General features: G+C 40.6%; 2 protein-coding genes and 1 non-coding gene across 3 annotated transcripts in view; 2 read left to right on the top strand and 1 right to left on the bottom strand.

Moving 5' to 3' along the window:
• The window catches only part of CNTNAP5 (contactin associated protein family member 5), a 798328-nt gene that overhangs the window by 255731 nt on the left and 525734 nt on the right, over positions 1 to 16863 (bottom strand). The window lies entirely within an intron of this gene.
• LOC129504047 (U6 spliceosomal RNA) lies at positions 10429 to 10533 on the top strand. The gene has a single exon (XR_008663284.1). It is a non-coding gene; the product is annotated as a U6 spliceosomal RNA (small nuclear RNA).
• Positions 10705 to 12125, top strand: LOC129503899 (elongation factor 1-alpha 1-like). The gene is given in 2 exon segments (XM_055316369.1): positions 10705 to 11497; positions 11500 to 12125. Coding segments are annotated over 2 exon segments (1386 nt in total). The 3' UTR covers positions 12093 to 12125.

The raw sequence follows: 16863 nt of genomic DNA, 5'->3' as shown, positions 1-16863 counted from the left end.
ATACCTTTTTTTTGGGGGGGGGTTACTTTTCTCTTGCCTTGCTTTAAAACAGGTGGTATGATCACAGAGGCCTGGGAAAGCTGTTTTAGGCTTGGTGGGGGGGGGGGGGGGGCGTGGTGAGGGTGACCAGACTCCATGCACATTGTATCATACTTGATTGTTACTCGCTGGCTTACTCAAGGAAAATGTATTAAATGTCTGGAGTGTGCAGAACACTAAGTTAGGGACTGGGAATGTAGGGTGAGGGTTATGAGGTTAAGTGACACTCTGGACACCAGCTCAAGGCCTTCACAGCCAGTTCTGGGAGAGAAGTTCACATGGAAGCCGAGAGTCTGGCAGTGTGGGGCAGGAGGGGCAGATGTGGACAAGCCAGGTGTGCCTGGCTTCTGGGCAAGGGAAAGTAGAAAGAAGCCTCCATATCAAAATCACCTGATGGAAAATGGGCTGTGTAGCTGGTGAGTAGGTTCTGGTTGCTATTAGAGGTATTTATGAAATCTTTAGGAGTACCTTTGTTTTGGTGCATTCTGAGGAAAAAGCTGGCATGCACACAGATCTAAATCCAGTTCCTACATATGGTACTTACTGAGTGATGCTGGACGTGTTCTTCAATGTATCTGAGCCTCTGTTTTCTAAAATACAAGTTAAAAGTGATCTCTACCTCATACTTCATCATGTGGATTCAATGAAATAAACATTAAGACGATATAGCCCAGTATTTGGAACATAAGTAGACAACAAGTAGTATTTTCCATTCCTTTGGTTAAGAAGAGCTAAAGTAGCCAAGATTGAATTTAGGAGTCTGGAAAGGAGAGAATTGACTTCTTACCATAGTCCTGAGTAGGGATATCCAAGGGCAGCATTTACATCTCCTTTTACAAGCTAACAAAGAAAGACAAGGCACAGATTGTCTAATACTCAGTTTCAAGGATCTTATACTCTGATCCTAGAGGTGACTGACAAAAAAGAAAATTAAAGAGGAGCCTGGAATGGTTCATATTTCTTTCAGCAAACATCTCTGCTCTGGAGCTCATCACAGTATTAATGATATTCCCAAAGTGCCAGTGTCGTCTCCAGTGGGAAGCCTCTTCTAACTCCACCAGCATCCCAGTCTGGTCTTGCTCAAGAACCATTATAAAAACTTGTTTACTCAAATCCTTGCTAAACTGTAAGCTCTACAAGGCAAAAGACGATCTGGTACGTCTTTGTATACCAAACACCATGGCATTTACTTACCATGTGACTAAACATCCAACAGATTGCCAGGATTTCACTGACTTCAGTGACATTTCCTGAAATTAGCAAAAAGTGATATAGGATGGGAAAGTATGTTCAGATATGTACTTGAAATTCTGCTCTGCAGCCCAGGATATCTATTGCAAGAACAGCATATTGAAGAAAAAGTTCAGGGATCCTGGTTGGCTCAGTCATTGAGTGTCCAACTCTTGGTTTTGGCTGGGGTCATGAGATCAAACCCTGACTAGTCTCAGTGCTCAATGGGGAGTCTAGCTGGAATTCTCTCTCTCTCTCTCTCTCTCTCTCTCTCTCTCATAAATGAATAAATATAAAGGGAAAAATCAAATATCCACCAAGGGGTTTCTGAATTAATAAAACATAGTCAATTGGCACAGTGAAATTCTATGCACTCATAATAAAGAAATAGTCTGTCTAGCTATACACCTTTGATAGAATACCTTCTAAGAACTAAAATTAAAATTCAGTAAATGTTATGCTTCACTTTGTTGTTGGTACTTATATTGCTCATATGACTCTGAAGCTATTTTGTATATTTTGTCAGGTAGAACAAATGAATAAATATATCGGTATTGTTGAGACAGGTTTTACTGAGAGAGAAGAGAGAGATGGAAAAGAGAATGATGAGGAAAAATCTAACAGTGCTCCATATGCATTACAGATAACCGTAAGAAATGATAATTTAAGTATACATAACTATGCACCCATGCGCGCACACACACACACACACACACACACACACACATTTCCAAGTTCTGTCCACTGAAATGGATTAGATGTAATAAGCAAACCTAATACCTAGATTCTAATTTCCAAATACCATTTGCTATGAAAATGTGTCTTTTGCTTCTTTGGGAAATCCCCTGAGTCTTAGTCTAAGCAAGGCAAGTCCAAGGTAACATCTGGTAGAAAACAAGGAAGTACTCCAAGATTAATGGAGGCAGGTAAGAAAGACACAGGAACAGAATTAGTGGGATAATAACTAGCTGTATTTGGGGCAATTTGAACATCAAAATATATAACAATAATAGTGACATTTCAAAATGAGATAATTTATGAGTCTAGAGCAACACGAGAGGTGGAGGCAAGGCAAGGGATAAAAAGCTTTTCTGGAAAAAAAAAGACTCTTATGTAGAGAAGAATGCAGAATGACAGCTGAAAATGCAGAAGGAATTATAGGATTAGTAAAACGGCATTTTACAAATTCCAGTGAAATAGCATATGGGTCAGGGTCATTCCTGGACTGGGAGGAAATGTTTAGGAACTGGACAGTCACACAGAGTCTAAATATAACCCCACAGATGATTCACGGATTATAAACATCTTTATAACATAGAGATGCAGAAGTGCTTTAGCCAGTGATGGGACTGAAGCCCCCCAGTAACACCATGTGCTCCCTGGTGGCATGCTCTGGAGAGACAGACATCACCCATGAGGTTTTCTTGCCAAAGTATTCCAACAATAAAGAAATTATCAGAAAACATTCCAAAAAAGTATGGAACATTTTGCTTAATAACTGGCTGATATCCTCCAAAAAAGTTGCTGGGATGAAAACCATACAAAAGAGATGGGTTGGGGAAGGGTATGACAATCAAACCCAACACGTGGACACTCCTTGAATCCTTAATAGACATACAAAACAAATGCTGCCAAAAAAGATACTGTAGGAACAAGATAGACTATATATATTGGATAGTTTTGATTGAATTAATGGTTATGTTCTTATGTGTGGTTTTGGTACTATGGTTATGTAGGGTGGTATTTTTGTTCTTAAAGATATGAGCAGAAGTGTTTAGGTTTAAATTTATCAGTATGTCTACAACTTACTTTCAAAATGCTCAGGAAAAAAAAAAAGAAATATTTTATACCAGAAGTAAGGGAAGTGGGAGAGGGGGACAAAAGAGGGAGAGGGAAACGAGGATGGCACAAATGTGCAAATACAGCAAAAGTTTGACATTTGAAGATGCTAGGGGAAAGATGCATGAGTGCTCATGTTGGTGTCCTTTCAACTTTTCTGTAAGTTTGAACATTTTAGAATAAAAACTTTAGGGAGAAAAAGATAATGCTTTGCACAGTACTTCACCTGTAGTAAGTGCTCAAAGCTATCCTACTATGTTCTGATAAATTCATGTGCATTTGCCCTATTGCCACCACACACATAACTAGGACTAATTGGCCTAATAATTATCAAATAGAAAAAAAATTAGTTTCATATTCAATCATTCACACATGATAGCATATCCATTTTCAAGTGCATATTTATTAATAATGTTGAATTAATTCTCAGGAGTGCATTCAGTATCAGGTGTTGTGCGTTCATAAAAATTATTAATTATTTGCATTATTGCATCTTCAGAAACCAGAGTCAAGGTTTCTGGGGCTAGGGTGGTAAAAATAAGTAATAATAACTATCATGCATTAAGTATATAATGCCAGGCATTTTTCCTTATGGATTACATCAATTATCTCATATAAGTCTCATAACCACCTTAAAAATAGGTTCTATTTTTAATTATAGAAGTGGAATCTAAGTAACAGGGAAGTTGAGTAGCTCAATTACATCACCTAATTTGAGAAAATTAAGAAGTACTAGTGCTTGGATTCAAACCAAGCCCAAGGTTTTTTTTTTTTTTTTTTTTTTTTTTTTTTTTTTAAGATTTTATTTATAAAGGCAGGCTCTAAACCACTGAGCCACCCAGGGATGCCCCAAGCCCAAGTTTTTAATGACAATGCTAGATTTGGTACATGTTTGTTTGTTTGTTGTGTGATTTAAAGGAGGAACCATGAGACTGTGACAGGCAAAGAAATTTCATAATAGAGAGGGATGAGAGCTAGGTCTAAAGAAGTTGGTGAAGGAATGAGATTCCGGAAGAACAGAACTGGGAACAGGGCATTGAGGGCTGGACAGAATGGTGGCAGAGGTGGCACTATTACATCTGTGTGGCAATTGTCTCAATGGACAGGCTAACCAGTCAAATGCTCTTACCAATTTCTCCTTGCAAATATGTTTAACATATTCAAACCCTTGCATCCTGCAAGCACAAGGCTGATGGGTGCTCTCTTGACTTGAATAATAGGAAAATTGCTCCTAGAGAATTTCTCCTCTGCTTCCCCTACTTTGCAGAGAGAGAATGGAATCACTAGCTGCTAGCACATCTTTCTTTTATTCTTTGAAATGTCTAGACTGACTTCAATTCATCATCCATCTCTGGAATCCTGGGCCCAGAGGAAAAGTGAACAAGAGCAAGTGAGCCTTCTGGGAGGTGCTTTTGACTCCCACCTGTTATTTCACTCTTCCAGACAAGGAAAGCATTCACACCAATCGTAGCAGTTTCAAAATACATGGGTGAGCCAGGAGCCCTCAAAGAAGATCAAGGGCCCTTAGGCACCTGCTCATTGCATCTCCACATCTGCGATTCTACTGAGCTCAACAGGATTTATTTATTCCTCTTTTTCCCTCTCTGTCCAGCCCTGGGATAATTATCTTTCAAGGTCAAGATCAAGATGTAAGCCCTAGGTCTCCCACAAAGTCTTTCTTGATTGCTCCTATCTCTGAATTCCTTCAACATCTAGATCTTCCTATGATAATGGTACTTGTTGATGATGGCTTCTATTTCAGAAGCTCTTAGAGAATGCCACATATTGGATTGAGTGCATTAAGCATATCACTCACTTAATTTTATTTAATCTACACACCAGCACATTGAGGTAACTGTAACTGATCATCCCTATTATACAGATGAGGCAATTGAGTCTCTTAGAAGTTAATGTTCCTGGGATTCCATGGCTGTCAAATCTACAAGATAATTGCATGACTTAAATAGAATGACCTAGATAAAAGTGCTTTAAGAGCTAGAAGTTAAATATGAGATCCTTGGGCATAGAGGCTAGTGGTTTACAATAGCTTATAGAGCACAGTATCAAAAAAACACATTGATTGGACTGTGCCCCGATCCCCACAGCACTAAAAGGAAGGGATCACCAGATATTTGTAATACAAATGTGCCACAAAAGATCTACCAGGAAGGTGCCAGGATAGGTCCTGTGTTCAGGTGTTAAGAAGAACAGCTCTTTTAGTCACTGACCAGGCCCCTCTTAGAAGTGGGAGATGAATAAGGACCCAACTTGTTAATGGTTAAACACTGTGCTGATCACCTGATGGAGATATTTTTCCAAAGTTTGATATCTTTAGGTACTTATTAAAAATACTATTTCTGATCACTGTCCTAAACCTACTGAATAACCATTTCTGGGCATATCCTACAAAATAGCATTTTAAACATTTATCCCAGGTCATCCTTTGGGGAAATAAAATTTAAGAATCTTTGCTTTATATAATTCTCATGCAATATTCAGAAAACTTTGAAAGGTCTCCATTTTATAGATGAGGAAGCTGATAATAAGGGAGGTAAAGTGGATATTAGAGAGACCTCATTCCTTCAGGGTCATTTCCTTGAGAAGTTTTCCACTGTGTTACTGACCAATGAATGACAGCAGGACAAACCAGGGGGAGCCAGAGGAAGCGTCTGTTTGGACACATGGGTCTTCCTTTGCCTCAGGACCCCTGTGTCACCTGTCCTAGGGACCCAGAGATAGGAAGTGCACACCCAGTTCCAACTTATGGCTAACATGTCAACTTGTGAGACCCGGGACAAGTAATTCGGCCTCTCAATTTCAGTGTCCTACTCTACAAAATGGAAAGAATGATTCCCTTGTCACATGATTGCCAGAAAAACTGAATGACATCATGAATATAAAGTACCTAGCATGGTGCCTCATACCAGTATCTACTGGCTCAGTTAAATGTTGGCTGTTTCTACTACAAAACCCTGCTGAGACGACAGCTCTTCAGGGACTCTTCAGGGACACCTTCTCTGACCACCATCCCCAGTCTTCTTGACTCCTTGATTCAACCCTGCCTTCCCTGTACTATCATGTACCATCTATTGACTTATATTTTATTTTCTGCACCATGTATAAATAATCTGATTACAATATTTGTCTCTGTCTCCCAACTGTGAGTTCCTTAAGGACAAGGACAGACATTCATTTTGTAACCTTGACACTTAACTCAGTCACTTCCCAAAAGTTTATGTGAATGGCTTAATTTCTGAATGACCACCTGAATAACTGAGTGAGTGCCTGACTCAAAGAATGAATGAATAATGTATAAGTAATTGCACACATGAAAAATAAATGCAGAAGTAAATACATGTGAGAATTAATGAGTAAATAAATGAGAGATGAATAAAGAAATTCAAGAAATCAGTAAATGTGTTAGTAAAGTATGTATGTGTGAATGAGTGATAAGCAAATAGATGAATGAAAATCACATTGCAATCATCCTCCTATCTTTTGTCCTGAGCCTTCTGTTCTCATCCACGTGGTTGGAGTCAACTGGCCGTGCTAAATGAGTGTGTGAAAGGAATTTCTCTAAGTGCTTGTTAAAATTCTTGGCAATTCAAAGGTGACAATGCTTTAATTTCAGGGTAATGCTACAGCTTTATGACTTAGTAGTTTTATTTAATGGCCCAATTTAGCAGGAGATTATGCCGCCTGCCACTAGCCCTGAGAGAACACTTTAACACTCACACATTCGACACTAGCAGATCTGCTCCCTAGCTTCACCTAAGAGACCAGCCTTCTGGAAGCCCTATGAGGTCACCACACCTTGGCTGACAGCATATCAAACAGGGAGAGAGACACTTCAAAAAAGTTTCCTTCCTCTAAATTGTTGAATTGCCATTCTTCTTCAGCCTAAAACAGTCCTCTAGAAAACACTTAATTTACAGAAAGCAAATTGTCCCTCTGAAATATAAGCAACAATACAAGTATTATTCCAACTGATTAAACTGCTAGTGAGCCACGGCACATATGTCATCCATGAGTGAGTCTCAAGCGGGAAATGGTGCTTGTGCCACCTGGGGACAGGGACACAGCTTGCGGGCTCCTCCCCAGGATGAGCTGAGCCTGCTTCCCAGAGAGACAGTGGGAAGGGAAGGGGAAAGAAGAGAAGGAAAAAGACCTATCTTTCCTTTACTACCTGATCTGCGTCAGCCATTCTCTGACATTCTTTAAATGTTAGCTCATTTAATTGTGTATATACCAATCACAAAATCATGTACAGAGAGAGAAACCAAGATCCAAAGATTGAGGGCCTTGCCCATGGTCCCAAGACAATAATTATAATAGATATTAATTATAATAATTTGAAGGATGTAATAAGCACCAGGGCTTGCTCTAAGACTTTTAATTAATGCGTATGAACTCACTTACTCTCACAACCATGCCCTTCAAGACTGTAAGCCATGAAGAAGGAGCTTGGGATTTGCACAGGTAGAAGGACATGGGAGGCACAGTTAGACCTGGGTTTTCAAAAGATCCCTCCAGCTGTTGTACGAAATATGAATTAGAGTGGGGAAGGCTGAGAACTAGGGTTTGTTTCCTTTTTTTTACCACAAGGACAGGGGATTATAAACTCTGTGGACTTAGGGGACCATATCTTAATCATTTCTATATTCTCAATGCCTTGTCAGTGCCTGGCCCAAGCAGACAAGCAATGGATACTGATTTAAAGTAAGAGAGGAAAGTGCTTCCTAGGCCTTTGAACACACCAGACAAAGGAACTGCTTTAAGTCTGGTGGCTATAATTGGAACCTTGTTTATATAACTTACTAGCCTCATTAACATATTTGTGAAGTAAAAACAATTCCAGGTATTTCATAGAGATGCATCTTGAACTAACCCAGTACCCTGTAGATATCTGGCACAATTGTATGCAGTCTATAATCAAATGACAATTTTTTTGGCAACCATACTTCTGCAATGATGGCTGTCTAATTTATAATGAAAGGCAAGCTTGAGAATTTGAGCCTCAATTGTTCTTACAGAAGACATTGTCAAGGAAGTTAACATTTCCTTTTTGTGCCCTATATATGTACATGTGTGCGTAAAGTGCAATGTTTGGGCTAGAAGCCAGCAGGGCAATGCCGATAGGAGGTGCTAGGACAGAACTTCATTACAGATGCACAAGATGGCAACAACTGAATTCTACTTCTTCTTGGTGTACAATACAGCTTCTGAAAATTAACAACATACTAAGAAACTCAGAGAAAGATAAATGTAATATAATTTGGTTCCATGTAATGGTCATGGGTAACTCTTGTTTCTTTACACTGATAGACCCTAGACCCTTGTGCAGCCCATATACAAACTGTAAATTTGCAGACATCGCTCTAACTTTTAAAGCAAGGCTGTTAGACCTGAGTGGACATCTTTCTTTCTTTCTTTCTTTCTTTCTTTCTTTCTTTCTTTCTTTCTTTCTTTCTGTCAATAGTCTGGATGATAATCTATTACCTGCAATCACACTGCACAATTATGTGCAGAAATATTAGAGAGACTTCAATTGCAGCTTCTGTACCTACTCCATTATGCATGCTTTGATGAGTTTTAATGAAAACAGAGCCTGCTGCCAAAGAAAGGAGAAACAGAGCATCATAATAACGAGTGATAAGATATGGAGACTTGTAAGGTGGTTTGCAAATGGATTATGAGCTGTTTGAGAATGAAAAACAAGTTTTGCTTTAGAGATTTGACTAAACGGTCCTTGTAAACTCCTTGCAATGCCTGATGATTGCTGTATAAGCCTAGATACACGAAATTGGCATTGTATCCATCAAGGGAGAAAATAAATGTGTTTTTGTTAGTGGTTCTGAACAAACAATTTTGCATATCAATATGCAATTGTACTGTATACAGAGGAGAAACAGTGCGTGTCTGGCAAACATCTTTTAACATGTTGACAAGGTGTCCTGTTAACATTAAAAATGGCAAAATGGAAACTGCATAGAATGAGTTTAAATGTCAAGTTCTAAGGAAAATCTTGTCAGAATGCCCCACCTCTCTAATTCTGCTTTATCAGTACTAGAAACTCCCCCTCAGGAGTACTAGAAGCTCCCTTCAGGCTCCTAGAGCCTCAGAAACCTCATGGCATCTACAGAAGGATCACAGACTTTATCACTGGCAAGAGGAGACAGGTATCTTTTACAGCTAGGATGATTATACAGATATTATATATACTGGGGCAGCAGTGAGAGAGAATGAGGGCATGATTAATCATTAAACCAGGATATTTGGTTAACCAGTTTCATGATCATGTGCTTCTTGGGCCTGGGAAGTTTGCATATGTGTTCTAATCTCCACATTAATCTTGAAGGCAGCCATTTTTAACATCTTCATTTCACTGATAAGTAATACAAGATCCAGAAATACTAAATGACTTGTCCAAGGTCACACACAGCTGGAACGTGTCAGCACTAGAATCTGAATTCCAGTGTGAATGCCAAACATGTGCTATTCCCATTGGTCATCCCTGTGTTTGAAGAAAAGAAGGGATTTGGGGAAGGCCATCAGTGGGAGGTCTTGGAGGCAATGGGAACAATGAGCATTTGCACTCTTGGATTTGTAGAAGATGTTGCACATAGTAGAAATGACTCAAACCCAGTTAAATCGGACACTGAGGCAGCATCCACAGTTCTAAAAACTGCTATTGATTTAAGGGGACAGGACTTTAAGATAAATTAGTAAGAGTAGAAAAAAAGGGGGGGAAGGTAGAAATTAATATTTAATTTGGTTGAGATTTTTCAGAGTTTCATTTACACTGAACTCATTGGAATTTGCATAAAGTAGATTCAGGATTCATCACCTCCTGTCCCTCATTTTCCATCAAGGAGTTGGAAGATCCATGGGTACACACAAGTAGACACTAGCAGCTATAATGTAATGTGATGTCATGGTAGAAATAGAAATGAGAGGAGATCACAGAGTCGGAGCACCTAGACTATAGGCACTCCAAGTCTATTAGACCCAGTTGTCCAGAAAAACAGAGCCAACCGGATGTGAGTATAAATATCTACCCATATCTATATATGTGTAAGTCTATTATATATCTATCAATCAATCAATCAATTTTAAAGAATTGAGTCACAAGATCATGGAGACCCAGCAAAGAATTGCAGTTGGAGTCTGAAGGCTGTCTGCTGGCAGAATTTCTTTTTGCTTGGTAGAGGTCAGTCTGTTCTACCAAGGGCTTGAACTTATCGGAGGAGGCCCATTCACATTTTGGAGGGTAATCTGCTTTACTCACAGTTCACAGATTTAAATGTTACTCTCATTTAAAAACACCTCGGCAGCACATATACTAAAATTGGAACGATACAGAGAAGATTAGCATGGCCCCTGCGCAAGGATGACACGCAAATTCGTGAAGCGTTCCAAAAAAAAAAAAAAAAAAAAAAACACCCTCACAGAAATATTAATGTAATTTTGACCCAATATCTAGGTACCATGGTCCAGCCAAGTTGAAACTCAAATTGATCATTGCACTGGCTTTTTCACAACAGGTTTGCCACCAGAACACAGGTGTCGTGAAAAACACCGCTAAACCTAAACAAAATGGGAAAGGAAAAGACTCACATCAACATCGTCGTCATTGGACACGTAGATTCGGGCAAGTCTACCACTACTGGCCATCTGATCTACAAATGTGGTGGGATCGACAAAAGAACTATTGAAACATTTGAGAAGGAGGCTGCTGAGGTGGGAAAAGGCTCCTTCAAGTATGCCTGGGTCTTGGATAAACTGAAAGCTGAACATGAATGTGGTATCACCATTGATATCTCCCTGTGGAAATTCAAGACCAGCAAGTATTATGTGACCATCATTGATGCCCCAGGACACAGAGACTTTATCAAAAACATGATTACAGGCACATCTCAGGCTGACTGTGCTGTCCTGATTGTTGCCACTGGTGTTGGTGAATTTGAAGCAGGTATCTCCAAGAATGGGCAGACCCGTGAGCATGCCCTTCTGGCTTACACACTGGGTGTAAAACAACTAATTGTTGGTGTTAACAAAATGGATTCCACTGAACCACCCTACAGCCAGAAGAGATACGAGGGCATCGTTAAGGAAGTCAGCACCTACATTAAGAAAATTGGCTACAACCCTGACACAGTAGCATTTGTGCCAATTTCTGGTTGGAATGGTGACAACATGCTGGAGCCAAGCGCTAACATGCCTTGGTTCAAGGGATGGAAAGTCACCCGTAAAGATGGGAATGCCAGTGGAACCACACTGCTTGAAGCTCTGGATCGCATTCTGCCACCAACTCCTCCAACTGATAAGCCCTTGCGTCTGCCTCTCCAGGACGTCTACAAAATTGGTGGTATTGGTACTGTCCCAGTGGGTTGAGGGAGACTGGTGTTCTTAAGCCTGGCATGGTGGTCACCTTTGCTCCAATCAATGTTACAACTGAAGTAAAGTCTGTTGAAATGCACCATGAAGCTTTGAGTGAGGCTCTTCCTGGGAACAATGTGGGCTTCAATGTCAAGAACGTATCTGTCAAAGATGTTCGTTGTGGCAACACAGCTGGTGACAGCAAAATTGACCCACCAGTGGAAGCAGCTGGCTTTACGGCTCAGGTGATTATCCTGAACTATCCAGGCCAGATCAGTGCTGGATATGCACCTGTGCTGGATTGTCACACAGCTCACCTTGCTTGCAAGTTTGCTGAGCTGATGGAGAAGATAGATTGTCGTTCTGGAAAAAAGCTGGAAGATGGTCCCAAGTTCTTGAAATCTGGGGCTGCTGCCATTGTTGATATGGTTCCTGGCAAACCTATTTGTGTTGAGAGCTTCTCTGACTATCCTCCTCTGGGCCATTTTGCTGTTCGTGACATGAGACAGACAGTTGCTGTGGGTGTCATCAAAGCAGTGGACAAGAAGGCAGCTGGAGCTGGCAAAGTCACCAAGTCTGCCCAGAAAGCTCAGAAGGCTAAATGAGTTTTATCCCCAATACCTGCCACCCCAGTCTTAATCAGTGGTGGAAGAACGGTCTCAGAACTGTTTGTGTCAACTGACCATTTAAGTTTAATAGTAAAAGACTGGTTAATGATAACAATGCATCGTAAAACCTTCAGAAGGAAAGGAGAATATGTTATGGACCATTTGTTTTTTGTGTGTGTGCATGTGTGGCAGTTTTAAGTTATTAGTTTTTAAAATCAGTATTTTTTAATGGAAACAACTTGACCAAAAATCTGTCATAGAATTTTGAAACCCATTAAAACAAAAGTTTAATGAGAAAAAAAAAATCATTGTACTGAGGGAAGCAGGAAACACCCAAGAAGTCTCATTCTCCTATCTTTCAACCCCAGCTTCCTGCACAGATTCCTCAGATGTTCACTAATTTCAACTACATTCTGTGCCCTGGTCTTTCTCCATTCCCATCTTCTCCTTTGTATTGATCCCAGTGCCCAGAACTCCCTCATTTCCTGATGGCATCCAACCTACTCTACAGGCCCACCTTATATGAATTTTCTCCCAGCAACCTAACTCTGAGTCCAGCTGGACCCCTTGTTGTCTTAAATGCACTCCCCCCTTCTTGCCCAACTGGATTGATACAGCCAAGGATGACCACAAACTTCACATCATTGGCTTAATTATCCACATGAAGGCCAGGAGTTTTTACCACCAGGTAGTGGTAAAAGGGGCCCGGTGCCCCTTTTAACAAAACATTACATTTTTGTATGCCATGGTTTCTCTTAATGGTCTATGTGTCCCTCAGTTAATCACCAACTGAGTGACTTACCAACTTTTAGTTCATTAGCTCTCTTGGTCTCTTGTTCAGTGCATGTTTCTTGCATTTATCTTTTTTTAAGATTGTTTTTATTTATTTAAAGGGGAGGGCAGAGGCAAAAGGAAAGAGAATCTCAAGCTGTGCTGAGCACAAAGCCTGACCTGGGGTTCAATCCCACCACTCTGAGATCATGACCTGAGCCGAAATCAAGAGTTGATGTCCATATGATTGAGCCACTCAGGCACCCCTCTTGCATTCATCTTAATCTCACTCCCATTTAACGTGCAACGGGAGGTCCTTTCTGCTTCAAGTTGAAATCTGTTAAACAAATCCATGCTTCCAATATTTGCATGCTTTGTGGATTTTGCTGATAGCTCCTACCTCACCACCATCCTTGATCCTCAATGAATTCTAATCATTTGCTTCCCCAGACTTCTTTGCACAGTTCTTTAAACAGGCTAACCTCGATATTTTCCATTTGCCCCCCAGCAATGCACTCTCCATCTGTCTGCTGCCTTCTCTGAGCCCAGAAAGGCTGATGAAAAACACTGCATCAACAATTGCTCTTGCCTTCTGAATTCTAGCTGGGTTCTCTCAGCGGAGACACAGGGAAGAGACTGGACAGTACAAGAATAGATAGAGCATTCTCCAAGCTCCTAGTTGGCTATTCCCTCACAGGAGTTTACAGTTCTCTCAAGAACCCCTTCTCTGCATGCTGCCTTCCTTCCCACTCTGGCAACACCCCCTGCCTTCACCTCCATGGGCCTGATGGTGAGAACAGCCCCGCTGCTACTAGCTCTGCTGAGTGTTCCCCTTCCAGTAATTTCTTTTTGTAGGCTCACACCTTTGTAAACAGTCACTAATTTGAGCAAGTCCTCTGAGTGATCCACTCTCCTCAAGATAAGGGAACAGTGCTACAGTCCATGCATTATATGAGAATGGCCTCTTCTGGCTAGTGCTCAGAGAATGGTTCATCTTTCATTCAGGGTCAGTAAACCAGTCTGTATACTCAATAGCTGCCTATGATAAAATATTCCTTCTCTTCCCTGAAATTGACTTAGTAGATTTCCTTACTGGGAAACTATGTTCAGATTATGGACCTTCAACAGCTTTTGCTTGCCCCTACTCCAATAAATGTGATCCTTTCCTATTCTTTCAGCCTGATACTTCCTTAGTGTTCTAAACTGGCAGCTCATCTTGGTGAGTTTGGTGGGCCCCACAAATATGCAGGCTCAGGGGACCCTTGAACTTTGTTCCTGACATTCATTTACTCTTCCTGGAAATGCCCTCTTTTGCCTCTTCTTCTTCTTCTTCTTCTTCTTTTTTTTTTTTTTTTTAGATTTTATTTATTTATTCATGAGACACACAGAGAGAGAGGCAGAGGGCAGAGACCTAGGCAGAGGGAGAAGCAGGTTCCCTGTGGGGAGTCTAATGTGGGACTCAATCCCAGGACCCCAGGATCACACCCTGAGCCAAAGGAAGATGCTCAACCACTGAGCCACCCAGATGTCCCTCTCCTTTTCCCCTTCTTCTGTCCAGTTCCTAACCCCCTTCCAGGTTCTAGAGACATGTTGCCTGCCTGCCCAAAAGCCCTTGGACTCTATAGGAGACTGGGTTAGATGTCCCTCCAGTGGGATCCCAGAACACTATACATACCCTGTCATGATCCTTATATCATAATTGCTTCTGTGTCTTTTCTATGATTAAGGAGACTGAAATGATACCATTATAGGTTGAATTCTGTGCAAAAAGATACGTGGAAGTACTAACCCTTGACATCTGTGTGTGTGTGACCTTAGTTGAAAATAGGTTCTTTGCAATGTAATCAACCTAGGATGTGATACTCCATTAGAGTAGATCCTAACCCAATATGACTAATATATGTATAAGAAAAGAAGAAACAGACACATGAGAGGAGAAAATTATATGTGACTCTCACATGGAAGCAGGGTGACAATATGGGGAGGCAGTCACCAAAATGTTGCTGTTAAGGCCTAGGAATGCCCAGAGGTAGGCAATCCAGCAGAAGGCAGAAGAGGCAAGGAAGGATTCTCCCCTACAGGTTTCAGAGGTAGTGTGCCCCTAAAGAACCTTGATTTTGGACTTGCAGCCTCCAGAACTGTGACACATACATTTCTAGATATTTTTAAGCCACTCAATTTGTTACAGCAGCCTAGAGAAACTTAAACAGGCACTATTTTGTATACCCTTAACAGTATGCACAGTGCCTGAAATGTGCAAACTTATATTGAGCTGAACTGAATTGTAAATCATATATAGAGATGTTAGAAGTAGGCCAAATGTTTATTCCTACTGAAACTTTTTATCTTCTTTACCATAATTTCACTCGACACTCCATCCAAACGGTAGGCCTTCCCTCTCTCCTATCCACTAGGGCCACGGTGAACCAACTTAAAACACAGCGTGGGATATGGCAGGCACACTGTCAAAATGTGTAGAGGTTTAGATTCAGTCCACTTTATAAATAAGCCTAGTCACCCCCTTGGGTTACTCCCATAAATTGGCATACTGTCTCCATGCAGAGATCATGCTGCCTTCCAGTGAATGGGACCTTTGCTTTGTGAACTTTTGAGGAGCTCTTCTCCCCAAGACCACCCTGTGCTAGGTGACATGCACAGACATAAATCTCCTGGGTGGGGTAAGGTGCCACCTCACCTATAGGAATAGGAAGCCAATGTTCCCCCAGGGCACATTGTGAAGAGAGATGCAGCTGAGATTGAATTTACTGTTTTCCAAACTAAAACCTGTCCTTCACCCTCCTGACATCTATTTGTAAGTATCTGTAGACTTCTTAGGAGAAACATCTCCTTTTCTGTCAAGCCTCAAATGATCTCTCAGGAATTCTAAATGAGGTAGGCCTGTGAGACCACCTGGCCCCAGATCCTTATTTTAGGATTCCCAGATCTTATTTATGTGTAACTAGGCCAGGGGCACTCAGCTGACTGGCGCAAGGTGCAGAGAGAGAATCCAGGTCCCCCGCCTTCTGGTGTCATTTATACTCTGTGCGATTACCCCAATAATGCTGCTGGAAAGTGCAGAGAACAGCGAGTTTTGTGTTTTCAGAGTGGAGTTAGGCACAGAGTCTCCCTCCCACCCCACCCCACACTGTTCTGTGTCCTCTCTTCTCTTTGTCCATTCCTTCTGTCCCTCCTCCTCTCTCTTCCCTCAGCCACTTTGTCACACCTGTATTGGCGTCACAAGTCACTCATACTTAACATTTAACACTCAGAAAAATATGTATCTGATTAGCATTATATATTTATGTATTAAAATGTGTGTCGGTTAAATATGAGAATTACGGAATTTCGCCTGTACCAAGGTTTGCTTTTATTTCTATAGTTCTTTTAGAAAACAAAAATGAAAGCAAAACTGTTTTGCAACTCCATGTAACCAGAAAAGCACAGTGAAAGAAATGCCCACTAATGCCTAATCAAGCGTATGAACTCCAGGACACAACCCTGAGGTCCTGATTCCTTTAGTATCACATCAGCAAAACAGCAACCTTTAAAGTACAAGTAAGAATTCCTCTTTAGCCACTCCTGGACAAAATACCATACATACATCCCAAGAGAAACCTTTACAAAGAATCAGGGAGCACCATGTTAATAAGACCTATGAATGAATTATACTCCCCATGACATACTATTTTGAAGAGTTTAAAAAATTTCAGCTATATTTAATGCATATATTTTAGTCTCAAAGTATATTTTCATGATATAAAGGCAAGTCTATGCTTGTTCTATCAAATTCATGATTTTAAAATATATATTTAAAAATATATACATTCATAGAAGAAACACACACAAATATTCACAGAAAAAAAAATCCCAAGGAAATCCTAACAAAATAACAACAGCAATCTGTGGATTGTGGTTTACAGGTAAGTTTAACAATTTCTTCAGACCTTGTTTTTTCCTTAAATTTTCTATAATTAATATTGATTTATTTTATAACAAA

This window comes from Nyctereutes procyonoides, unplaced genomic scaffold, assembly GCF_905146905.1.
Source record: "Nyctereutes procyonoides isolate TBG_1078 unplaced genomic scaffold, NYPRO_anot_genome, whole genome shotgun sequence".
In the NCBI taxonomy this organism is placed as follows: domain Eukaryota; kingdom Metazoa; phylum Chordata; class Mammalia; order Carnivora; family Canidae; genus Nyctereutes; species Nyctereutes procyonoides.
This window is presented reverse-complemented; position numbering and strand designations above follow the sequence as displayed.